Consider the following 25,309-nt stretch of genomic DNA (forward strand, 5'->3'; position numbering starts at 1 on the left):
CTTCTAGGAGCGTTCCTCTCTCCCTCCTACCTTTTCTGTTAATCGGTTTGGATCGATGCCATCTTCCACCCCCAAACCTTCCTCTACTGTACCCTCAGCTGCTGCTCTGAATTTGAATCTGGGCTGAACATTTATCCTGAGGGTCTCCCCCCACCCTCACCTGTTCTCCATCATTTACTGAGCCCCCCCCAAAAAAAAAATCACCACTGAAAAATTAACAAAGAGGAGACAGTGGGCTGCATCTGACGTGCATTTTCACATGTACAATTTCAACCATGCACCGGGCTGGAACGGCACAAATTGGATCTGTGCAAAGTGGAGAGCTTAAAAGCTCTGTTCGCACTGGGGCCCCTTTGGAACTACCTGGAGCAGAAAGAGCTTTAAAGCTCTCCGCCTCGCTCGGGGGCAGGGGGGAAGGCCTGCTCAGTGCACCAGCTCTTGGATGAATATGTGACACCCGGCATGAGCATCCATAGCCTCCCGGGTTTTGCACACCTTGCCCCCACGAGCAAGCCTAAACAGACCAGCACAAAGAGAGCTTTGAAGCTCTCAGCCTCGCTTGCTTTGGGCAAGGCCTGCTAAGCAGGCTGGCTCTGGGGGTTCTTTCTTTCTGCCCCTCGCCCACAATCCACTGGGGCAGCTCCGGGGGTTTGGGTATACGTGATTTTCACCTATGTGCAGAACCCTTAGGAGCAAACTGCTGTGGAAGATGTGCTCATCCTGTATATGTTTAGTTCAAATCGGAATGCACCTGTTGTGGAACGCAGGTGGCGCTGTGGTCTAAACCATTGAGCCTCTTGGGCTTGCCAATCAGAAGGTCAGTAGTTCGAATCCCTGCAACGGGGTGAGCTCCTGTCTCTCTGTCCCAGCTCCTGCCAACCTAGCAGTTCGAAAGCACACCAGTGCAAGTAGATAAATAGGTACTGCTGCGGCAGGAAGGTAAACGGCGTTTATGTGCGCTCTGGCTTTCGTCACAGTGTCCCATTGCGCTAGAAGCGGTTTTGTCATGCTGGCCACATGACCCAGAAAGCTGTCTGTGGACAAATGCCGGCTACCTTGGCCTGAAAAGCGAGATGAGCGCCACAACCCCATAGTTACCTTTGACTGGACTTAACCATCCAGGGATCCTTTACCATTTTACCTTAGTCTCACTCAGAATGCACCTGTTGGAATTGACGGAGCTTGCCATCTGGCATCTGTTAACTTCAGTGTGTTGTCTCCAATGTAGCGCCACAGCAAAGTCGCCTAGCTTTATACTTTCTCTCCTGGTGAAATTGTTTTGTGCCAACAGAACGGAGCCTGCCTGAGCAAGAGGACCAGTGATTTTGCTTGAGCAACGGGTTATGCAATCCATTGTACAGCGAGCTCCCACCAGCACAGCTGCTCTGCGTGGTTTGTCAGTTGCACAACATTAACACTCGCCCACCTGCTGGTCCAATAGCTCTTCGTGCCAGTGGACAGAGAACGTTGGGGACAGACTAGGGGGTTTACTCTGATTAGAACTATACGGGTGCATTTAGACATGGGGAAGAGTGCATCGGTTTTCCTGGTTATAATGCTGGTGCTTCTGTCCTGGTGTTTGGAGCGGGGGCCTCAAGGCAACAGACATTAAAATAAAGCAAATGGGACTTGTTTCAAACTGTCCCTTGCTCAAGATTTTGATCACTCAGTTCCACTCCCCCTTCTTTTAAGGTTCTCACTGCTCCCAAAAAACATCTGGATTCAGTGGCCACTGAGCACATTCTCTGTGGTAGCCCCTAAGTTGTGGAACTCCCTCACAAAGGTGTGCCTAGCACTTGTTGTTGTTTAGTCATTTAGTCGTGTCCGACTCTTCGTGACCCCATGGACCAGAGCACGCCAGGCACTCCTGTCTTCCACTGCCTCCCGCAGTTTGGTCAAACTCATGTTCATAGCTTCGAGAACACCGTCCAACCATCTCATCCTCTGTCGTCCCCTTCTCCTTGTGCCCTCCATCTTTCCCAACATCAGGGTCTTTTGCAGGGAGTCTTCTCTTCTCATGAGGTGGCCAAAGTATTGGAATCTCAGCTTCACGATCTGTGCTTCCAGTGAGCACTCAGGGCTGATTTCCTTAAGAATTGAGAGGTTTGATCTTCTTGCAGTCCATGGGACTCTCAAGAGTCTCCTCCAACACCATAATTCAAAAGCATCAATTCTTTGGCGGTCCAGCTCTCACTTCCATACATTTCTACTGGGAAAAACCATAGCTTTAACTATATGGACCTTTGTTGGCAAGGTGATTTCTCTGCTTTTTAAGATGCTGTCTAGGTTTGTCATTGCCTTCCTCCCAAGAAGCAGGCATCTTTTAATTTTGTAACCTGTTTTAACTTTTCTTAATTCTGAATTTTAAAGGGTTGTAACCTGCCCTGGGGCCTGCTGGTTGAAGTACTGGTAATAAATTTGATGGTGATGATAATAAACTCACCCCAGGAGGTTGAGGTGGTTAGTTGGGGTCTGTCTCGGAGCGAGATGCTGCTGCTGTTTCTGGCTGAGGGACTGGCGTGGGTTCCCCTTTGCGGAAATTGGCCAGGATGTCGTTCAAGTCCACGACACAAAGCTCAACCTGGTGGCATCAGAGCAACAGAGATTCATAAAAAGATTCAGTCTGGGGCAAACATTTATTTCATGGTTGTAAAATGGAAAACAAACTCAAAGTGCTTTACTTAAAGAGTTAAAAGAATAAAATTATCAATAAGAACAAATAAGAATAACGGAAAGACCTTTGGAAAGTTAAATAACAATAGACTAAATTTTGCCAATTTGCTGCCAGGCCAACTTCAAGGCGTTTGCTATTCTTAAAAGCAACCCTTAACAGCTTGGAACCAGTTTACTTGCTCCTTATGCGCCCACCTGACAGCTCCAATCTGCAGAACTCACACAATTGTGCAGATTGCACATCATAATAAATCAATATCTTAATGCTGCAGCACCCCAACTTGGGAACTCCCTGCAGGTGCTTCGCTATACTCTGCTATAAATATTTTTGGTTAGGCAAGCGTACCCAGACAAGTGGAATGCCAGCAAGCATTTAAAACTAGATTTTTTTTTTGTTTAGCTCATTGTCAATTACATTTAAGTGTTTTCCATAGTTGTTGTTTAAATGTGTATATACTGACCATTTCATTATTTTACTCTTTTTGCAAACCACTCTGAGGGTGAGTTTCTGGGGCTCTTTTAAAAAATCAACTGAGATAGCAATTTTTGTGAAATGAGTAAGTGAAATTCGAATTTGAATAAATCCCACCCCCTGCTGACAAACCCTATTGCCATGCTGAGGGAACAGGCATTTTTGTGAGGGGTGGGAAATGCAACCCCCTACCCCACCCCATTCTGAAGGAGATTCATACAAACAAGACCCCTTTTCGTCTAATTCTTGGGGAAGGCTTTGGGTTTTTTGGGTAAGGAGCAGAGGGTGGGGTAAAGAAGGAAATTAAAGAGGAAAGGAGCGAATGTAAGAGCTCTGATGAATCAAACCAAAGGCTCAGGCAGCTGGAAAGCTGCCATTTTGAACTGCCAACAGAGCAGGCACAGTGCCGGGCATTCGAGGACAGTGTGGGAATTTAAAACGGCAGCAGTCCAGGCCCATCAACTTCAGAGAGGCCCAAGATTGGTGTCTGAACCGATAGACCTTTCTGGGGCCCTGTTAAGTTGCCCACTGCTTGCAAAGCTCCCAATAAGCCGCTTAAAAGGAGGGGCCTTCCCACTGACCGCATCGAGTTGGGCTGCCGTGTCTTCCATAGGCACGTCGGCTGGCAGCTTCCTGTGCTTGGCAACCATCTGGAAGAGGTTCAGAGCTGCCAGCTTGATCCGCCCAAGTTCCAATGTCTTGTCAGCAGCGGTGTTCTGGATGCAAACCCAGTTAGACTCCTGCAGTAGACCAGTGTGATAGGAATTTTATGGTCTTAGATACCGTATTTTTCGCCCTATAGGACACACTTTTTCCCCTCCAAAAATGAAGGGGAAATCTGGGTGCGTCCTATGGGGCGAATGCAGGCTTTCGCTGAAGCCTGGAGAGCGAGCGGGGTCGGTGCGCACCGACCCCTCTCGCTCTCCAGGCTTCAGGAAGCTCTGCGCAACCCTCGGAGCCGGTCTCCCGAGGGTTGCGCAGAGCTGCCTGCCGTCCCCGGCTCAGCACAGCTCTGCGCGGCCATCGGGAGCCGGGGGCGAAGCCCGCCCCGCTCCAGATGGCCGCGCAAAGCTGCCTGCAGTCCCGGGACTGCTAAGTCCCGCCCCGCTCCGGATGGCGGTGCAGAGCTGCCTGCAGTCGCGGGATCAGCGCACTTCTCCCCATCGCCAGCCCCACAAGCTCGGGGGACAGCGGGGAGGCAGAGCGTGCCTTCCCACTGTTCCCCGACCTGGTTCTTCCAGCCCCACACCTGGGGGGGAAATAATTTTTTTTCTTTATTTCCCCCCAAAAAAACTAGGTGCGTCCTATGGGCCAGAGCGTCCTATGGGGTGCAAAATACGGTATATGGTAATGTTCATAAGTGTACCAACCAAGCACGTACATAGATCAGCACAGGAAGACCGACCTAGAACCATTTTGATTTCTAAACTGAGCAAATGTTTTCTCTGCAAGGTCAAAGTGTGAAACCTCCCATTGTCTCTTTCCTCACAAATCCTGTCTTAAGGGCACATTTAAGATATGAATAGGGTGTGAGCCTGTGACCTGGTCCAGGAACTAAGTATTTATCATTACAAAAGACTAGCCAGGCTCCCCAGGAAATCTAATCAAGTAACCTGCCAGACAGGAGAAAAACAACATTCAAATTTCTGTTTAGACCGCCTTTTCTGTGATGTAGGTATGATGTATCTGGGGGTGGTCTTGATCTACAGGGTGGCAATTTCAAAAGTCTTTATAAGGCCTTGCGTGCCATTTTTCTGGGTTCCTCCTCTCTCCTGTGGGTGAGGGGAGCACCCTGTTGCAACAGATCAATAAAGATCAAGCTTACTAGCAAGAACAGACGGTTAGGGCTGCCTCTCACCTCTTTCATGCATGTGTGAGGAAATTTTGGCCCTGCGGGTGTTGCTGAACTACAACTCCCATCAGCCCCAGCAAGCGTGGCCCATGAGCAGGGATTGTGGGAGCTGTAGTTCAGCAAAACATCTGGAGGGCCAAAGGCACCCCACATCTGCCCTGCACGTGCCTAGGCTTTGTGTATTTTGTTTATTTCCCACCTTTTTCTCTATAAGGAGCTCGAGGAAGCATGCTTGGTTCTCCCCTTCCTCATTTTAATCCCTACAACAACTCTGTGAGGTAGTCAAAATAAAAAAAATCCTTCCAGTAGCACCTTAAAGACCAACTAAGTTAGTTCTTGGTATGAGCTTTCGTGTGCATGCACACTTCTTCAGATCCACACCTACCTCTGTGAGGTAGGTTAGGCTGAGGGGCCTTGTTTGGCCCACGATCACTCCCAGTGAGTTTCATGACTGAGTGGGGATTTGAACCCTGATCTCTCACCGGTCCTAGTCTGACCCTCTAACCGCTCTACCCAAATGGCCACATTACTTTCATGCACAGAGTTTCTGAGTACAGGGCGGGGGCAAACTAGCCCAGAAGGAGCATGACGTGTCCCCCACCAGAGTACTACCCGTCCCCCACGTTCCCCATATGCACAAAATTCTAGAAATCAGCTATTATGGGAAGATGTATTCTACATTGCCTAGGGATGCCGTGTCCTCAAAGTGAAAAGATCAGGGACAGAGTTGTTCAGCTTTTTGGGGGGGGGGTACATCTCCCCCCCCAAAAAAATGATTTGGGGCTTTTCTTTGATTTTTAAAGAATTAAAAAAAAAAACAAAAATAGCCCAACTTGACATAGGATTTCCCCGGACATTTTGCTGATTCGGCAAAAACCCACCCGTACGCCATTTTTCTGAGTGATTCCCAGGCGTATCCGGGGGAACCCAGATGTATGGCAGCCCTAGGATTGCTAGAAAGGTTTTTGACGGTTTATCATGGATCCCATCGTCTTACCAGTTCCAGGACCCTGGTCTGGGCTTGCTCCAGCTGCGCCTGCAGTTCGGCCACCCGGTTGTTTTGCTGCAAGATCTGGTTGCTGCTTTCCTCCGTGTAGCGTTGCAGGCGGGCACGCTCCTCCTCCACGGCTTCCTGGCCAAAGAGCTCCCTCTGGGCCAAGGTGGCCTGGGTGGCCATCAGAGCCTGGAACTGGGCAATCAGCTCTGGGATGCCCTGAAACTGGGATGGATAAGAGCATGGAGAGTAAAGGCACCCTTGAACAGTCTGTACAGGACTACAACTCCCATTATCCCTGACCATTAGCCATTGCTGATGGAGCTTCCAGCAGCCAATGAGAAGCCGCGCTTTGGTTTCCGAACATTTGGGAAGTCGAACGGATTTCCAGAACAGATTCCATTCGACTTCCGAGGTACGACTGTACTAGCCATGGGAAAGTGAAATATACTCGGAGTCGAGAGTGGATTTCATGCTCTTTATTCAGCTCATAGTGGTGAGGAGGAATGGAAGTTCCCCCAGAATGTCTGCCTTATATACATTATTTACACAATGGGCCCCACGTGATTGGCTAATTCCGGGATTCTCCTGTAGGCCAATCAGGTTGAGGATTCCCTTCCACCTGGAGCTGGATTGGGTGGCTCCTGTGGACCAATCAGACTGCTGCATTCTGGATCCTATTGTTCTAGGACCAACCAGACTGCTGCATTCTGAATCCTATTGTTCTAGGACCAATCAGACTGCTGCATTTTGGATCCTATTCAACTCAGTACATAACAGAAAGCATCCAGGGACACATAGCTCAGTGCCGGAACATCTGCTTTGTGTGCAGAAGGCCCCAGATCCAATCCCCAGCAGGTAGAGCCGGGTATGTCTGAAACCATGGAGAACAGCTGCCATTCAGCACAGACAATACACTGCAGGCAGTGTTCTGACTTGGTAAAAGACAGCCACCTATGTCATGATGGCCACAGCTCAGTCATAGAGCTTCTTGCATGCAGAAGGTCACAGGTTCAATCCCTGGCAACTCCAGGCAGGACTTGGGCAGCTGCTGCCAGTCAGTGCAAGCAATACTGAGCTAGATAGACCAATGGATCCAATACAGTATAGCACAGCTTCCTATGTTCTGGCTGAAGGCCTTGACTTGTGCCAGAAACTTCACACAGGGAGGGTTTTTTGGGGGGGGTCCTCCTAGTCATGCTCTCTCATCTCCCCACCCTCTCACCTGCTCCGTCTTTTCCAGAACCTTCTGCAAATACTCTGGGAAGGCCTTGTGTCTCTCCAGCTGCCACTGCAGTTTGTCCTTCACGGCCAGCAGGTGTGCAATCTCCTCCTTGAGGCGCTCAGCTTCCGCCACTCTCTGGGCCGCTTGTTGCTTCTCCTCGCCAGCCTTCCGCAGAGCCCGGCTCCGCTTGGCATCATTGTCCTACGGGAGATGGGCCTACGGATCACGAGAGCCGCACAGAGAGGCCTAGCTGCGTCCCTCCTGACCACACCACCACATCACTCATCCCCTGAGCGCTTACAGACCTTCAGGAACTTGTCAAACTTTAAAATGGACTTTTTGAGCTGGCCCTCTTTGCGCTCCAGTTCCTTCCGCCATTGCTGCAGCTCTTCCATTTTCAACTGGAATTCCTTGGAAGGGGGGCAAAGGAATGTCAGTCGGGGAGGAGTCAGGCAGGAGAGTTTTCTCTTTCTCTTTTTGTTTTTGGCTTACTACCTCAGTAGACGGTGGGAATGCTTTGGATGTAATTTATCTTGGTAAATACAGCACAACATTTCTCAAAGTTCCCTGCGTTGTTGTCGTAGCAAACTGGACGCATTCAAGCTAAATAATTAGCACCATCACGTGGAGCTGGAGCTGGTTGGAAAACCACCCTCATCGAGGGCTGCCGATCAGTGTAGACCACACTGAGGTACATGGACCAGTGGCATGACTTGGTATAAGGCAGGTTCCTGTGCCTGTTCCAAAGTCTAAGACAGGCATAGGCAAACTCAGCCCTCCAGGTGTTTTGGGACTACAACTCCCATCATCCCTATCTAACAGGACCAGTGGTCAGGGATGATGGGAGTTGTAGTCCCAAATCGTCTGGCGGGCCAAGTTTGCCTATGCCTTATGTAGGTCTTTCTTACATGAAGCCAAACAGTGAGGGCTGGTCCATGAGGTGAAGGAGGAACTGCCTCACTAATCTCATCAGCCCTCTCCCCTGACTACCTTCTTTCTTACAACCAGTCCAAAAGTTAGCCCTGGCTGCCATCTTCTTCCTCCTCCTCCATCTCTGTGTTGCCCTTCTAGAACTCAGCAGAGAGGAGGAGGAGGACAAAATAGGATCAGTCAGACCTGCCTGTCAGTGGCTGTGGCGCCATCTACTGTTGGACTCCCTGCCTTCTCTCCAACCACTCCCAACTGGCACACCAGCCACCACTTGGTCCAACAGATGGTTTGGAGTGGTTCTCCAAAGAGTTTGCATTACCTCTTTCTGGGCCAACAGAGCTTGTTCCACCTCTGCCTGTTCCCTTTGTTTCTCCAGCAGACAGCAAGCAGGAGACAAAAAGTCCTCTTCTCTTTCAGAAATTTTCCTGAAACACGTACACAGAAGGGTGTCAAAAGCCCTGTCCAAACTTCGTCCAAGAAATGCATCGAGGGAGACAGGCTAGTTTAGCATCACACCACTGCATCTGCTGCTACAAATCCTGCAGGCTGCAATGTCTAAGGTCACATCCACTATACACAGGAAACGCATGGCTTCCCCCAGAGAATCTCGGGAATTGTGGTTTGTTAAGGACGCTGGGAACTGTAGCTCTGTACATTTCCGAGCACAATTCAGAGTGTTGGTGCTGACCTTTAAAGCCTTAAACAGTCTCAGCCCAGTATACCTGAAGGAGCGTCTCCACCCCCATCATTCAGCCCGGATGCTGAGGTCCTGCTCCGAGGGCCTTCTGGCAGTTCCCTCCCTGCAGGAAGTGAAGTTACAGGGAACCAGGCAGAGGGCCTTCTTGGTGGTGGCACCCACCCTCTGGAATGCCCTCCCATCAGATGTCAAGGAAATAAACAACTATCTGACTTTTAGAAGACATCTGAAGGCAGTCCTGCTTAGGGAGGTTTTTAATGTTTGATGTTTTATCGTGGTTTTAATATTCTGTTGGGAGCTGCCTAGAGTGGCTGGGGAAACCCAATCAGATGGGTGGGGTAATAATAATAATAATAATAATAATAATAATAATAATAATAATAATAATAATTTTATTATCATCTGTCAAAGTTGTAGGCCACATTCACTTTATAAACTTCATGCACTATGACACTTAAACAGTCATGGCTTCCCCCAGAGAATTCCTGAGAACTGTGGTTTGTTAAGGATGCTGTGACACACACACACACACACACACACACACACACACCATTCCCCTCACAAAGCTACAGTTCCAAAGCTTCCTGAGAAGGCAGATTGACTGCAAAAACTTTCTGGAAATTGTAGCTCTGTGAGGGGAATAGTGAGGATCTCCAAATAACTCTCTGCACCCTTAACGAACTTCAGTTCCCATCATTCTTTGAGCGAAGCCCTGCTTGCTACAGTGGTACAGATCCACTATACCCAAATCACTCCTAGTCTGCAAGTGTTTTTAGAGGGGATTCTTTCCATGGGCGTAGCCAGGATTTTTGCTGGGGGTGCAAGCTTTTGTTGTGTGGGGGGGGGGGACAGAACCTCAGATTTGTAATGATTTGTATTACCGTATTTTTCCCTGATTTACGGGGGGGGGCAGCTTCCCCCTGCCCCTGCCCCTCCCCCTTGGCTACGCCCATGATTATTTCCATGCCGCCCTTGAAGGTGCTGAGAATCGATGCTGCGTCCTCGGACTTTTTGCACTAGCAAAGCGCGTTGCTCTACCGCTGAGCTAAGGCCCTTCCTTTTAACCCTTGCGGAACCTTCGCCCGCTACTGTACAGTCAGTACAGTCTCCAAGCCAGTGTCCTCTTCTCTCTTTGACCCTTCCCCTCCAAAAAAACCCCCCATCCCCCACTTACATCTTTTGCAGTTTGTCTAGCAAAGCCGCGCGCACTTTCTCCTCCAAATCCGAAGCCATCGCCGCTTGTCCAAAGCCTCCCTTTCCTCTCCTGCGGCCGAACTTGCAGCCCGCGAACGAAGAGGAACAAAACAATAATAGGCGAAGCAGGCTTTTTTTTTTTATTGCCGGAGCAGCGCGAGCCCCCGCTGCCCGTTGCTAAGGAGACAGTCAGCACAACGTTCTGTTGCCATGGCGGCGCGTCCGCCAGAGCTGAGCTGCGCGTGGAAGTCTCCCCCCCCCCGCCCCCTTGTGCAACATAGTAAAATAGCTGAATGGCGAAAGAAGGCGCGCCTTTCTCGCAGTGTCTCTCTCTCCCTATTCTGCATTACACTTTTTAAACATCTATTCATCTATTCATTGATTTTTCTATTATAAATGCGGGGTGTTTTTTTTCTGCACCGCTGCCCAAACTGGCTTCATTCTAACACAGCGTGTCTCAACCTGTGGGTCCCCAGATGTTGTTGAACTACAACTCCCGTCACCCCTAGCTAGCAAGGCCAGAGCTCATTGATGATGGGAGTTGTAGTCGAACAACATCTGGGGACCCACAGGTTGAGAACCGCTGTTTCGCTCTAGAACAGGGGTGGGTGGCCTTTTGGCCTGCAGAACTACAGCTCCCATCAGCCCCAGCAAGTGTGGCCAACAGCTAGGGGGGATGGGAGTTGTAGTTTGGTAGCATTTGTAAACGGCTTTGAGGTCCGTCCCCACCCCCAATGCAGCGGTGTATAAATCTGGTGAAATAAAACAAACACCTGGAGGGAATTCTGGATGCTAAGTACACACTGTTCACCTAAAGCGCGCACACACCCTCCAAAGAATCATGGGAACTGTAGTTTATCCCTCACAGAGCTATCCTTCCCAGCACAGTTATCAGGATTCGGGGCGGGGCGGGTGCTTTAAATTGACACACACCAAACTGAAGCTCCTCAGATTCCTTTGGGACTCGTCAGGGAAATGTAAAGCATGCAAAATGTTTATAGCACAGAATGTAGGGGGACGGCTGTGGCTCAGTGGTCAGTGCATCTGCTTTTCATGCAGAAGTTGAGGTTCAAGTTGCAAGTTCAATCCCCACTATTTCCAGTTAGGCTGGGGAAGTGTCTGAAAACCTTTGGAGAGCTACTGCCAGTCTGTGTAGACAATACTGAGCTAGATGAACCATGGGTCTGACTCAGTATAAGGCTTAGATTAGAATGATTTGCTTACCGTAACGGTAAACATGTGTCCTTTTTTTGATCAGTCTAGTGGTGTGATCAATACATTCATTAAGTAACTTAAAATAATTTGGAAATGGCAGGTTGCTATTATCTGGCCTACTCCCACTTCAGGTAGGGTGGTTTTTTTTTAATAAAATCAAATCAAATCCAAAATAATAATCAAAATATTTTTCGCACCAGACTTTTGAAAGCAGAGATAATTGGGAGAGAAACCCAGCTGAGAGATCCAGGCTGGCTGGATCCTGTCAGAAATTAATAAGTCTCCTGTTAGACACAAGTCTCAAGCCTGAGTGCGTCTTCTAAAGTTTCTCACCCACGCACTGCAATTAAGAATGCCACTAATGATGAGTGAGAAATGGATTCCGGGGCCCAGGAAGAAAACAGGATGTTTGTCCTTTCAATTCCTCCTCCTGCAAAAGATCACAGGGCCAAACGCAGAGTTGGAAGGGAAGCAAGGGCAATTTAACTCTTCGCGTCTTCTTTTTGTAGCAAAATGGTTTTGTGGAAGTCAGCACATGGGCCACATTTCCCCCCATGGGCAACCTTTGGGGGGCCGCATGGCAGGTCTGGCGGGAACCGAGCCACAGGCATAGAATCATAGAATTGCAGAGTTGGAAGGGGACCCTGAGAGTCATTTAGTCCAACCCCCTGCAATGCAGGAATCTTTCACCCAAACTGGAGCTTGCACCCTCAACCTTGAGATTAAGAGACTCATGCTCTACCAATGGAGCTGTCCTTCAGACATGACACCTTTCTGGAGCCAGCTGTATTCCAGCCACACAAAAGCCAGAGGTACACACACACACACACACACACACCACCTCTCCACCCTTCATCTAGGCAAGCAAAAGCCATTATCACAGTACCAGGAGACACTCCAGAATCCAGCCAGACAATAGCACTCCAGAGAGCAGAGGAGGACTGGGGAGGGTGTATGGCTTGTGGGGAGACATGGCTCTTAGAGTCCCTGGAGGGCTGCATTTGGCCCCTACAACTGGGATTCGCCAGCTCTGATATAAGTCAAGAGAACAACAGCTATAGGAGAAAATATCACAATTAGCAGTCCATTAGACCTCATGCATAAAAGGTAAAGGGACCCCTGACCATTAGGTGCAGTCGTGACCAACTCTGGGGTTGCGGCGCTCATCTCGCTTTATTGGCCTAGGGAGCTGGCGTACAGCTTCTGGATCATGTGGCCAGCATGACTAAGCCGCTTCTGGCAAACCAGAGCAGTGCACAGAAACGCCATTTACCTTCCTGCTGGAGCGGTACCTATTTATCTACTTGCACTTTGACATGCTTTCAAACTGCTAGGTTGGCAGGAGCAGGGACCGAGCAACGGGAGCTCACCCCATCGCGGGGGTTCAAACCGCCGACCTTCTGATCGGCAAGTCCTAGGCTCTGTGGTTTAACCCACAGCGCCACCCACGTCCCTGACCTCATGCATAGACCTTATCTATTCATAATAATACTAATAATCAAAGGAATGCAACATACCACTAAGTTTAAGTCTGTTAATGGTGTACTAGTTGCACCAGACTAGGATAATTGCTTGTGCAAGAGAAGGCAGAAGAAGAATAAGGCTCTTGTGGGTGGTTACACATTTGATTGCTGTCTCCTAGATATACCCTGTTGCATAACTGGTTGTGCAACACACTTCCACTGGTTAGGTTTTCCCCTAACATTTTGCATGGCTGTTGCACTAGCGCAAAGGCAAGAGGAATATTGTTGCAATATGAAATCTAGTGCTATTGCAACACCATTCCCCTTGCCCTTGCGCTAGTGCAATAGCCATACAAAACATTAGTGGGAAACCAAACCCGGGGGCACTGCCACCAAAGCAGCCTAGTGAGCATTGAGAATTCTTAGCAAACCCAGAACACTGAATATCTGTTGGCATAAGTCATTGGAAAACTGATTTTTAAGATTGGCTGGATGCACGAGAGTGGTGGGGGTCACCAGCTGAGGAACCCCCAGGGGAAGGAGGCTCAGAGCCTGGGGAGTGCTGGTGGAACGACTATTAGTGGTCAGAGGGAGAAGAAGGAGCATACGGGGAGGAGGAGATGTTGGAAGTTGAAGAGGCGAGAGGGTTTAGTGAGCAGGAAGATGCTGGGAAAGAGAGCAGTCTAGGATCAGAGACAGGAGAGGACGGGGGCCAAGAGACAGAGATGAAGCAGGCTGTTGAAAAAGCCAGGGAGCAAAGAGAGACAAGAAAAAGGAGCCTTAGACTGCTGGGAGGGGAACCACAACTGCCTCATTGGGGCAAGACCTACAGGGAAGAGTTGCTGTCATCACTGGGCCTGCACTGTTTTGGTTTCTTTGAATTAAAGAGTTAACTTAACTGACACCGGTGTTTGTTTTTTATTGCTGACATACTTCTGACACCTATGTCCAGGTCTAGGATGCTTAGCTGAACAGGGATGGGGAACCTGCCACCCTTCAGATGTTATTGGACTCCAGCTCCCATCAGCCTCAGCCACCATGATCAATGGTCAGGGGATGATGGGAGTTGTAGTCCAACAACATTTGGAGAAGCACAGGTTTTCCCTAAACCCCAGTTTGGGGCTTTAAAGGCCACAACCAGACCTTGAATCAAGCTTGGAAACGAACTGGTAACCAGTGCAGTTTCTAGTACCTTGACTGGTCTGCGGCACATAGTTCCTCATAACTGTTCAGATCTAGCTTTTCAAGGGCAACACATTACAGCAACAGCCTCTAACTTGGATCCTGTGATCATTGCCTGAAGGCCTTCTCTGTGAACATCCTCTATGATGGGAGCAGGGAGTTTTTTCAGCCGGAACTCAGTTCCGGCATCTCTCAGGTGTGCGCCATTTCCATTATAAGAGAACAAGGGAGGCATTCACCATGAGTTCCAGCACCTCTTTTTCTAGAAAAATAGCACTGTATGGAAGGATCCACAGGATGGCAACACAAGGGCCTTTTCAGTGGTGGCCCCCTTCTTGAGGAATGCTCTTTTCAGGGAGGCATGTCTGGTGCCATCATTACTTATCTTTAAGCACCAAGCAAAACTGTTTCTTTTCTGTCGTTTGGCTTCTAATCTGCCCTCTTTCGGTCAGGGGTTGGCGGGGTGCCTGAGCCCTGCCTTTTAAAAAAACAAACATGAAGGTGTTTTCGATTTTTCTGTGTTTTGCTTTCACGCCAGCCCTAATCCATGGCTGGGGGGCATCCGGCTACCCCTTGCTGGAAGCAGAACACTGGGGCTGGGAGATGAGATCCAGCAGGGCAGTTTCTTAACACTCTGGAGAACGTTGCTTATTATTATTATTATTTGTTGTTGTTGTTTAGTCGTTTAGTCATGTCTGACTCTTCGTGACCCCATGGACCAGAGCACGCCAGGCAATCCTGTCTTCCACTGCCTCCCGCAGTTTGGTCAAACTCATGCTGGTAGCTTCAAGAACACTGTCCAACCATCTCGTCCTCTGTCATCCCCTTCTCCTTGTGCCCTCCATCTTTCCCAACATCAGGGTCTTTCCCAGGGAGTCTTCTCTTCTCATGAGGTGGCCAAAATATTGGAGTCTCAGCTTCAGGATCTGTCCTTCCAGTGAGCACTCAGGGCTGATTTCCTTCAGAATGGAGAGGTTTGATCTTCTTGCAGTCCATGGGACTCTCAAGAGTCTCCTCCAGCACCAGAATTCAAAAGCATCAATTCTTCGGCGATCAGCCTTCTTTATGGTCCAGCTCTCACTTCCATACATCACTACTGGGAAAACCATAGCTTTAACTATACAGACCTTTGTCTCTGCTTTTTAAGATGCTGTCTAGGTTTGTCATTGTTTTTCTCCCAAGAAGCTGGCGTATTATTATTATTATTATTATTATTATTATTATTATTATTATTAGCAAAGGAACAAACGCCCCCCACCCCAAACAACTAACGGAACGGAGCTCCGCCGCTTCCCTTTTCGGCCTCTAGGAGGCGGGCCAGCTTCACACTCTTCCGCCCGGCCACCTGTAGCCGCAACCGAGGCAGCCGAGGAGCGCCTGGCATTTAACAAGGCGAGCGAAGGCAGCCAGCTCGACAGGCGGGCGCTCTCGCTTGCTGAACTCAGCGGAGAAGGAGATCGCCACCTGGCCGGACCGGTTCCCCAGCCTGCCTGCCTCTCTCTCCCGTCTTGCCTGGCTGGCTGGCTTCTGGAGGAGGCGGAGGAGGCGGAGGCGGCTTTCCTGCTGATTGGAAAAAAGCCCCTTCGCCTTGCAATCCAGGAGGGATCAAAGACAGGCGCGGCTGCTGCGGCTGGACGGCCGTCGAGGATCGGCGCTCCATGCAGCCCGCGGACCGTCGGTGAGCGCTGCTGCAGCGGCCGCCGCCAGCGCGCCTCCGCCGGCCTCGGCATGGCCAAGAACACGTCGCTGCACTTCCGCGTGGTGGAGGGAAGGGACCTGCCGGCCAAGGACGTGTGAGTGCCGTCCCGCGCCGTCGAGACCCCCTCCTTTCCCCGCCAAACCCCTCCGAACGGCCACCCCCCGCCGTCCGAAGCCGAGCTCCTCTCCACTACGCGGACCCGACTAGACGGCGCTTCCTTTTGTTTCCCCCCACAGTGGGTTTGTTTTTTTGGCCGTCGTCTGGCTCTTCTCCCTCCCCGCCCAACCTCGACGGTCCTAGAGGGCGGCAGGGCGAGCAAGCGCCTCTACTGCAGGGGGGTGGACTAGAGGATCCTCGGGGATCCCTTTTATGATTCCATGACCGGTTGTTGGAGGGCACTGGTTGTCTTGGAGGGCCAGGCTGTCTTGCCCCCCGACGGCAGCACTGCCGGGGCAAACTCCCGTTCATTTTTCGGGCGGGGTGGAGGTGTTGGCAAGCTCACTTCAGTGGGCCGCTTCCTCCTGGCCATCGCCCACTCCCCCCCGTCGCCCCCCCCGTCTGTGGTCTCCGATCCCCACGACTCCAGAAGGCTGAGTAGGTGGTGGCTGGGAGTGGGGAGTTCCTTCTGTTCTTGCTCACTGCGTGGGCGCGGGGAGGCAGGTGGCGACCGCTCGGGAGCGTAAGACGAGCCCCGCTGCTGGGTCACAGCGAAGGTCTCTCTCCTGTATCTCCTCGAGGGGAGGGAGCGGAGGGACTCCGGGGGATCCAGCAGGCGAGATGCGAGCCACGGACCCTCTCCAGCCTCCTGTCCCTCAGAAAACCGAGGAACGTCATAGATTCGTAAAGTTGGAAGGGACCCTCGGTCCTTGAAATGCAATAATATAATGCAGGTGCCCCCGACGGGGATCGAACCTGCAACTTTGGCATCATCAGCACCATGCAGCTGAGCTGTCCTGTCGGTGGCTTTCGCCCATCCTGCTGATACTGACAGAGCGCCTGCTGCTCTGCGTGCAGAAGGCTCCAAGTTCAATTCGAGGTCTCTCCAGGCTAGGGCTGGGAGGGAGTCCCTGCCTGAAACTGTGGAGAGTCGCTGCCAGTCCGTGTAGGCAGTGCTGAGCTAGATGGATCAAGGGTCTCATTCAGGAAAAGGCAGCTTTCTGCGTTCCTGTGTCGTAAGGGAAGTGCCTTAGCTCAGGGGTGGAACATCTGCTTGGCTTTCAGAAGGTTCCAATGGCGTCTCCACAAAGTGCCCCCTGCCTGAAACGGCTGCCAGTCAGGGTTTGATTCTGTATATAAGGTATATATTAAGGAGGTTGCTTTGAGTTTGGGTGTGATTTTAATTTATTTATTTTTAAAAAAGAATGCTTAAAATAGTTGTTCTAAACTATTTTTTAATGCCGATAATCTTTTTCATATTCTTTATTGAGAAAAAAAAAGGAGAAACTTACAAGGGCACAGAGTAAGACACAAAAAAGAAGAAACAAGAAATAGTACCCAAACAAAACAGAAAAAAGATATTGTGTACATTACAAAAAAAGGGAGTTGTAGTTAATCAGACCTTAATCTAATACGGTATTTATAAAAATGAATTCCAAATATTGTTAAATTTGTCCGTGGCAAGTCTACGTTTGTACACAACTTGTTTATGTGTAGAGAGTTTGTACTTACCTTCAATCCATTGAAGATGGATTTTTATTTTTCCAGTTCATCAATATCAGTCTTTTTGCCATAGTAAGAGTCCATTCAAATTGTCCCTTTGTTAGATTCCACGTCTTGGGTATATAATTCAATAGGATGTTTTCCTCTGCAAATTTGCCATTGTTCCGTACAATCATACTGTACGGTTATACTGATAATCTTACTGTTTTTTTTCTTCCCCTAGACTGCTTCCTTACTCTCAAACAGTATATAAATCTTGCAAAATAAGTTAATACATTTCCAAAAGTGCAGAAACAATAATAACAATAACGCGTAACTGGAGGGATTTAGTTTATTATTAAAGTAGATAGTTTCCACCCCCACCCCCAAAACAAACCATATTCAAACGCAACATTCCTCCATGTCAACTCTACCAGTAGAAGTTAGATGGGTGACTACGGAAAGCTTAATTTTTTTGCTTACGATGTTTATAAGCTTTAACAAAAATTACTGGGGCAAGAATAGTAAAAGCAACACTAGTTAAGGACTGCAATATGGCAAGAGGAAGATGTTGGCATTCAGTGGTATCTGCCTTGCATGCTGAACGTCCCGAATTCAATTCCTGGCACCTCTGGGTAGCACTGGGAGAAAACCCTGTTCAGAAATCAGAAGAGACGCTTCCAGTCAGTGCAGACAGCATTGAACTAGATGGACCAGAGATTTGGATCAGTACAAGGAAGCCTCCTGTGACAAGGAAGGTGGCATACCTGAGTGGTTAAAGCAGGGGTCTGCAACCTTTAAGACAAAAAGAGCCACTTGGACCCGTTTACGAAGGAAAAAAACTGGGAGCTGCAAAACCATTGCGACATTTAAAACAAATATAACACTGCATATATTGTTTCTTACCTTAATGTCCAATCTGACAGCGGGCGGGAACCTTTTCGTTTAGGCAAAGCCTATCCAGACTTACAGATTTTGACATGTCAACAACTGTTCATTTTAATTCTCTTTAAATGTTTTCAACTGGGGTTTTTTTATTGATAATTTTACTATTTCTCACAAAACCCTTAGAGGTTTTACCATAGTCAAGTGGTGTATATAAAAATCTTTTTTAAAATAAATAAGATTTGCAAATACAATAAATGAAGCATCAAACTAAAATACATCACATGGACTGCTTTTAATGATGTGTTAAAAAATTAAAATAATACAAATAAACTACAGTTCCCAGGATTTTGGCGGGAAAGCCACATGCTTTAAATGTGTGTTCCGAATGTGACTACAGTGGTACCTCAGGTTAAGTACTTAATTCGTTCCGGAGGTCCGTTCTTAACCTGAAACTGTTCTTAACCTGAAGCACCACTTTAGCTAATGGGGACTCCCACTGCTGCCGCGCCGCCGGAGCATGATTTCTGTTCTCATCCTGAAGCAAAGTTCTTAACCTGAAGCACTATTTCTGGGTTAGCGGAGTCTGTAACCTGAAGTGTATGTAACCTGAAGTGTATGTAACCCGAGGTACCACTGTATATCAGTCTCAGAATGTGAGTTGTTTTTAAAGTAGTTCTGTTTTTAAGGACAGGATCTGAACCCAGATCTTGGGGGCGGGGGTGGCACAAAACAGGGCTTGTGTGCAGACACACACACACACACACAATCACACTTGCGGTCTCCCAAGCCAGCTAGCTAAGTAGAAAACTGCTGTGAGTCGGGCTCCTGGCATTTTGCTGTTTCCATGGATGTACTGACATCTCCTTGAGCTGCTTGCTTCAGAGGCTAGCTAACAAGATTTCAGTGGAGGAGGGAACAACAGGTTCCTCTTCAAAGCAGGGATCGGCAACATGCGGCCCTCCGGTGAATTTCAAAAGGCCCCTGCCTGTGCCACTGGCTGGCTCAGGGCTCTGGTAACCTGCAGGAAGCCTCTGTAGAGCAGTTGCTGAGAGCTGCCAGCGGTGATGGTGGCTGTTGCTTGTGGGCTTCCCCTGGGCGGGGTGGGGTCTAGTTGGCCACTGCGAGAATAGGATACTGAATTAGATGGAGCCCCTGTTTTGGCCTGATTCAGCAGAGCGCTTACTGGGCAGTAGGCGAGGTGGAGAAAGAAAGGTGTGTTGGAGAGAGGGGGGAGAAGGGGGGGAGAGAGAAAAGGGGTGTCAGAAGGAGTGGGGGGAGAGGCAGGGGTGCCACCTGGAATAAAATATTGGGGGGGGTGTCCCAGGTAAGCCCTGCCCTGCATAACTGATCATACGAGACAACATGTACACACCATTTGAATGGTGCCTATCTACTTTGGGGTGGGGGCAGCCCCTTCAAATATTTTACTGGGGGTGGGCAAAGGGACCCAGGGCCGGATTTAGGTTTGATGAGACCCTAAGCTACTGAAGGTAATGAGGCCCTTTATATGTCCAGTCCATGCAGAATATAGGCACCCTATATAAAGAAACGAGCAAACCAGTGATATTTTAGGGAGCAGGCGAGCAGGCAGGGCCCATTACTTACATCATAGGAGCCTACACAACACAAAACACGATTGCTGTATGTAGGTTTTATTTTATTTGTTTTTTATCTTATATTTTGGAAATGTACATCCAGGTTTTTTTCCTTGTAATTTTTTGGGGGGCCTTCAAGAGAGTGGGGCCCTAAGCTATAGTTTGTTTAGCTTATATGTAAATCCCGCACTGAAGGGACCTTGGCCCCTAAGATTTGGCTCCTCTTGGGACAGGGAGAGAGAGAAAGAGAAGAACAGAATGAAAGGGGTGTCAGAGAGAGGGAGAGAGGGAGAAGGGGGTGTCAAAGAGACAGAATGTGTCACACACACACACACACAGAGAGAGAGAGAGAGAGAGAGAGAGAGAGAGAGAGAGAGAGAGAAAGAAAGAAAGAAAGAAAGAAAGAAAGAAAGAAAGAAAGAAGTAGCAGTCCTGTCCACTTTTGGTTCTAGCCACCTCTGGCCACTGTCCCATTCACTGTGGGTCTGCATTCCCCTAACACAGGGGTCAGCAAACTTTTTCAGCAGGGGGCCGGTCCACTGTCCCCCAGACCTTGTGGGGGGGGGCAGACTATATTTTCTGGGGAGAAAGGAACGAATTCCTATGCCCCACAAATAACCCAGAGATGCATTTTAAATAAAAGCACACATTCTACTCATGTAAAAACACGCTGATTCCCGGACCGTCCGCGGGCCAGATTCAGAAGGCGATTGGGCCGCATCCAGCCCCCGGGCCTTAGTTTGCCTACCCATGCAACAGAATACCACTGAGGGAATGCAACTCTCAACAAGAGGGGGGGCAAATTGGGTTTCCCACTGCTGCTTTAAAGGACCAACCATTTAAATGGCAGCAGCTCCCTAGAACAGCCAAATACTTGAGCTGTTCTATTGTAGTGGCTAAGAGACAGCACTGCCAAGGCAGGGAGTCCCTGGTTCAAATCTTGCAACTACCACAAGCCTGCTGGGATCCTGGGGCAAGATGCCCCTCTCAGCCTCAGCCCCTCCTTTCAATATGGGGAAATAATAACACCAGCTAACATTACAGGGTTGTTGCGAGGTCTGCAACCAGAAAATGCAAATATATATTCGTAGTATTATTGGGTTGCATATCCAACATTCATCTTATTCAGAGAAGACGCATTGAGGATAATGAACTCAGCTCACTTCAGTCCATTGTTTCCAGTGGGTCTACTCTGAGTAGGCCTTAGTTGGATATTATTATTAATTTCTAACCTACAATCCTCTTTTTGAGCAGCGATCTTGCCTAACCCCTTAGAGTTCAGGAGACTGAATTAAGTTACTATTATTAGTTATCAAGTTACAATCCAGGCTGATATTAATCTATAAATAATAGAGGGGGCGGAGAGGTTGGCCATAATGATATGTTGCGCTGCGATGGCAGCCGATGAGAACTCAGCCATGCATGTGGCAGCGAGGCTGGGAAGAGAGGGGCATTTTGCATTTTCCCGATTTGTCGCTCTCTGGCTTCTGGGTGACTTGTGCTGAGTTTAAAAACAAATGAAGAAAAACTGTGGGAATGGAAACCTCCAGAAATGAGAAAACACCAGAGGTGCTGGCAGAATTAAGCATTTAAGGATGCAGCTTAAGAACATCAGAAGAGGCTGCTGGATCAGGCCAATGGCCCATCTAGTCAGTCCAGCATCCTGTTCTCACAGTGGCCAACCAATTGCCTGTGGAAAGCCCATAAGCAGGATTCGAACACAGGAGCCTTCTCCCCTCCTGCGGTTTCCAGCAACTGGTATTTAGAAGCATAGTGACTGTATCCAACTGTGGATGAGTAGTAGCCATTGATAGGCCTCTCCCCCAGGCATTTGTCTAATCCTTTTTTAATGCTGTCCTGGCAAATAGAAGGGGAAGAAATGGAGGCAGTGAGAGATTTTACTTTCTTGGGCTCCATGATCACTGCAGATGGTGACAGCAGCCACGAAATTAAAAGACGCCTGCTTCTTGGGAGAAATGACAAACCTAGACAGCATCTTAAAAAGCAGAGACGTCACCTTGCCAACAAAGGTCCTTATAGTTAAAGCTATGGTTTTCCCAGTAGTGATGTATGGAAGTGAGAGCTGGACCATAAAGAAGGCTGATCGCCGAAGAATTGATGCTTTTGAATTCTGGTGCTGGAATTCTGGTGTTATCCATTCATTCTTAAGGAAATCAGCCCTGAGTGCTCACTGGAAGGACAGATCCTGAAGCTGAGGCTCCAATACTTTGGCCACCTCATGAGAAGAGAAGACTCCCTGGAAACGACCCTGATGTTGGGAAAGATGGAGGGCCCAAGGAGAAGGGGACGACAGAGGACGAGATGGTTGGACAGTGTTCTTGAAGCTACCAGCATGAGTTTGACCAAACTGCGGGAGGCAGTGGAAGACAGGAGTGCCTGGCATGCTCTGGTCCATGGAGTCATGAAGAGTCGGATACGACTAAACGACTAAACAGCAACAACAACAAAGTTGGTGGGCATCATTGCCATTTGTGGGAGCCAGTTCCATAGTTTAACTATGAAGAAAGGTTTTATTTTATCTGTCCCGAATCTTCCAACATTCAGCTTCGTTGGACGTCCACGAGTTCTAGTGTTATGAGAGAGGGAGAAATGCTTTTCTCTGTCTATTCCCCGCCCCCCCCAAAGAGCGCTTAATTTTATAAGCCTCTGCCATGTCACTTCTTGCTTGCCTTATCTCTAGATTAAAAAGTCCCCCAAATGCTGCACCTTTCCTCATTGATCTTAACCTGAGGTACTGTTTCTGGGTTAGCAGAATCTGTAACCTGAAGCGTCTGTAGCCTCAGGTACCACTGTACTGTATTGGCCTGAATATAAGCCTCACTTTCCCCCCAAATTCTGACCGTGCGGCTTATATTTGCGACCTTATAGTATGCAGCCAGGAGCACGGGGCAAACAGTGCCAGGATAGCGGCAAAGCGTCGCCCACCCCATGCACAGTCCCCTGTCCTCTCCCCCAAGGCCAGGAAGGGAGAGAGCGAGGAAGGGGGAAAGCTGTCGGCAACGCAGCATGGTCCCCCCCCCCCAGTATGCAGCCAGCCAGGAGCAGCGAGGAAGGGAGCGGCTTATATTCGGGTATTTTTTCTTTTTTTCTTTTTGCCCCTCCAATTTTAAAGGTGCCGCTTATATTCAGGTGCGGTTTATATTTGGGCCAATATGGTATAATACTAATACTAATAAAAAATATTATTATTATTATTATTAGTAGTAGTAGTATTTCACTTATCATTGTATTATTATTAATATTACTTAAACTCTGCCCATCTGGCCAGGTCTCCCCAGCCACTCTGGATGGCTCCCAACAGAATATTAAAAACACAATAAATCATCAAACATTAAAAACTTCCCTAAGCAGGACTGCCTTCAGATGTCTTCTAAAAGTCACATACTGGTAGTTGTTTATTTCCTTGACATCTGATGGGAGGGTGTTCCACAGGGCGGGCGCCACTACCGAGAAGGCCCTCTGCCTGGTTCCTTGTAACTTCACTTCTCACAGGGAGGGAACCACCAGAAGGCCCTCAGAGCTGGACCTCAGTGTCTGGGCAGAACAATGGGGGTGGAGACGCTCCTTCAGGTATACAGGGCTGAGGCCGTTTAGGGCTTTAAAGGTCAGCACCAACACTTTGAACTGTGCTTGGAAACGTACTGGGAGCCAATGTAGGTCTTTCTGGACTGGTGTTATATGGTCTTGGCAGCCGCCCCCCATCAATAGTCTAGCTGCCGCATGCTGGGTTAGTTGTAGTTTCTGGGTCACCTTCAAAGCCCCATGTAGAGCGCATTGCAGTAGTCCAAGCAGGAGATAACTAGAGCTGTACACACAGTACTCCAAATGTGGTCGCACCGTAGATCTGTATAATGGCATTATGATACTGGCAGTTTTATTTTCAACATCCCAGATCCAAAATGAGTGGTCCTCCTGGCTGCTCCATCCTGTGGAACAACCTTCCCCCTGGCTTGTGTCAAGTAGCAACCAGCAGTTGCGTCAGACGCCTCGTAAAGACTTATCACTTTGGCCTGGGCTTTTCATGACCTGTAAGATTAGACTCTGATTTATATGCGCAAATCCTCGGAATTCATTCTTTTTATTTGCTTTTATGCTCTTTTATTGACTTTACGGCTGTATTTGCGTGTTAACGGATATTGGTTCTTTGCATTGTACATAGCACATGCTGATTAGAGGGGTTTTCAAACTGTGAAGTGGTTTAGAAAGACTTTTTAAATAAATAAATGGCCACTAGCCATGGTGGCAGGGACGTGGGTGGCGCTATGGTCTATACCACAGAGCCTAGGGCTTGCCGATCAGAAGTTCAGTGGTTCGAATCCCTGTGACGGGGTGAGCTCCCGTTGCTCAGTCCCAGCTCCTGCCAAGCTAGCAGTTCAAAAGCATGTCAAAGTGCAAGTAGATAAATAGGTACCGTTCTGGTGGGAAGGTAAACAATGTTTCCGTGCGCTGCTCTGGTTTCCCAGAAGCGGCTTAGTCATGCTGGCCACATGACCCGGAAGCTGTACGCCAGCTCCCTCGGCCAATAAAGCGAGATGAGTGCTGCAACCCCAGAGTGGACCTAATGGTCAGGGGTCCCTTTACCTTTAGCCATGGTGGTTGGCCTGCTGGAAGCAGTGATGCTTCTGAATACCAGTTGCAGGAGAGGACTGGGATCTTGTGCTCAGCTGCTGCTTGAGCATCTGGTTTGCCACTGTGAGAACAGGATGCTGGACTGGATGGGCCATTGGCCTGATCCAGCAGAGCTCTGCTTATGCTCTTGAATCAATCTGTCCCTTGGATCTCTCTCCCCACCAGGCTATATGCTGTCCCCAGCTTAGGGGCGTAGTGTGGAGGGGCAGGGGGACTATGGCCAACGGGTACACAATTTTGAGGTGCCACAAACCAGGAACCCTCATACAGCTGCTGGCTTCCACAGAGACTGGTACTGCTTTTTAAACATTTTATTTATGCTTTTCAGTTTCATACATTTCAATCATTTTTCAATCATTTTAACATTTCAAAACTTGACTTCCTTCCCCCTCTTTCTGCAGTTCCTGAAATTTATTTTGTAATATTTTCTGCGTTTCCATATTAACTTAATTTGCTCCTTTGTTCATCTCCTGTAAATATATACTCATATAAAATGGCAGGCGATTATAATAGTCCTGCCAATGTTCTCACCTGTTTACAGTTTGTCTGTAAATATTCAACAAACCGTTTCCATTCTTTTATAAAACGTTTGTTACCTTGATTTCGTATTTTTTCGGTAAGTTTCGCCATTTCTGCATATTCCACAAGTTTTTGTATCCATTCTTCTTTTGCTGGGACTTCTTCTCATAGGGACTGGTGCTGCTGGATTGTTTTCTCATCCAAAGGTTGCCCAGAATGGAGTGTGACTCTTAGGCAAAAAAGACCTCCTCCCTTAAATTCCTGTTCTTCTCTGTAGGTAAACCCCATCAAAATTTTCAGTGGGCACCAGTACTACTGCCACCCATGGCTTTTGTGGCATTTTTGAAACCAGTGATGCCCCCAACCAATTATTATTATTATTATTATTATTATTATTATTATTATTATTATTATTAGCATTGG

At 48.5% G+C, this 25,309-nt stretch overlaps 2 protein-coding genes across 6 annotated transcripts in view; one reads left to right on the forward strand and one right to left on the reverse strand.

Moving 5' to 3' along the window:
• Positions 1-2,220: 2,220 nt before the first annotated feature.
• CFAP73 (cilia and flagella associated protein 73) lies at positions 2,221-10,225 on the reverse strand. The gene is made up of 7 exons (XM_082202922.1): positions 10,018-10,225; positions 8,466-8,571; positions 7,522-7,626; positions 7,217-7,417; positions 5,995-6,216; positions 3,727-3,885; positions 2,221-2,581 (listed from the first exon to the last, which is right to left on the reverse strand). Exons 1-7 carry the CDS (start codon positions 10,074-10,076, stop codon positions 2,462-2,464), a joined length of 972 nt encoding a protein of 323 aa, XP_082059048.1. The 5' UTR covers positions 10,077-10,225; the 3' UTR covers positions 2,221-2,461.
• A 5,019-nt stretch (positions 10,226-15,244) lies between these two features.
• The window catches only part of RASAL1 (RAS protein activator like 1), a 64,314-nt gene continuing 54,249 nt past the window's right edge, over positions 15,245-25,309 (forward strand). For 3 of the 5 annotated variants that reach the window (XM_082203125.1, XM_082203126.1, XM_082203129.1), the window contains exon 1: positions 15,245-15,690. In XM_082203125.1, the coding sequence (XP_082059251.1) occupies positions 15,626-15,690 (65 nt within the window). In that variant the 5' untranslated portion in view covers positions 15,245-15,625. Of the gene's footprint in view, positions 15,691-22,790; positions 22,810-23,616; positions 23,767-25,309 lie in introns of those variants that run through there. The other 2 variants (XM_082203127.1, XM_082203128.1) reach the window with 2 other exon arrangements.

This window comes from Podarcis vaucheri (genome assembly GCF_965113315.1).
Source record: "Podarcis vaucheri genome assembly, chromosome: 16".
NCBI lineage: Eukaryota > Metazoa > Chordata > Lepidosauria > Squamata > Lacertidae > Podarcis > Podarcis vaucheri.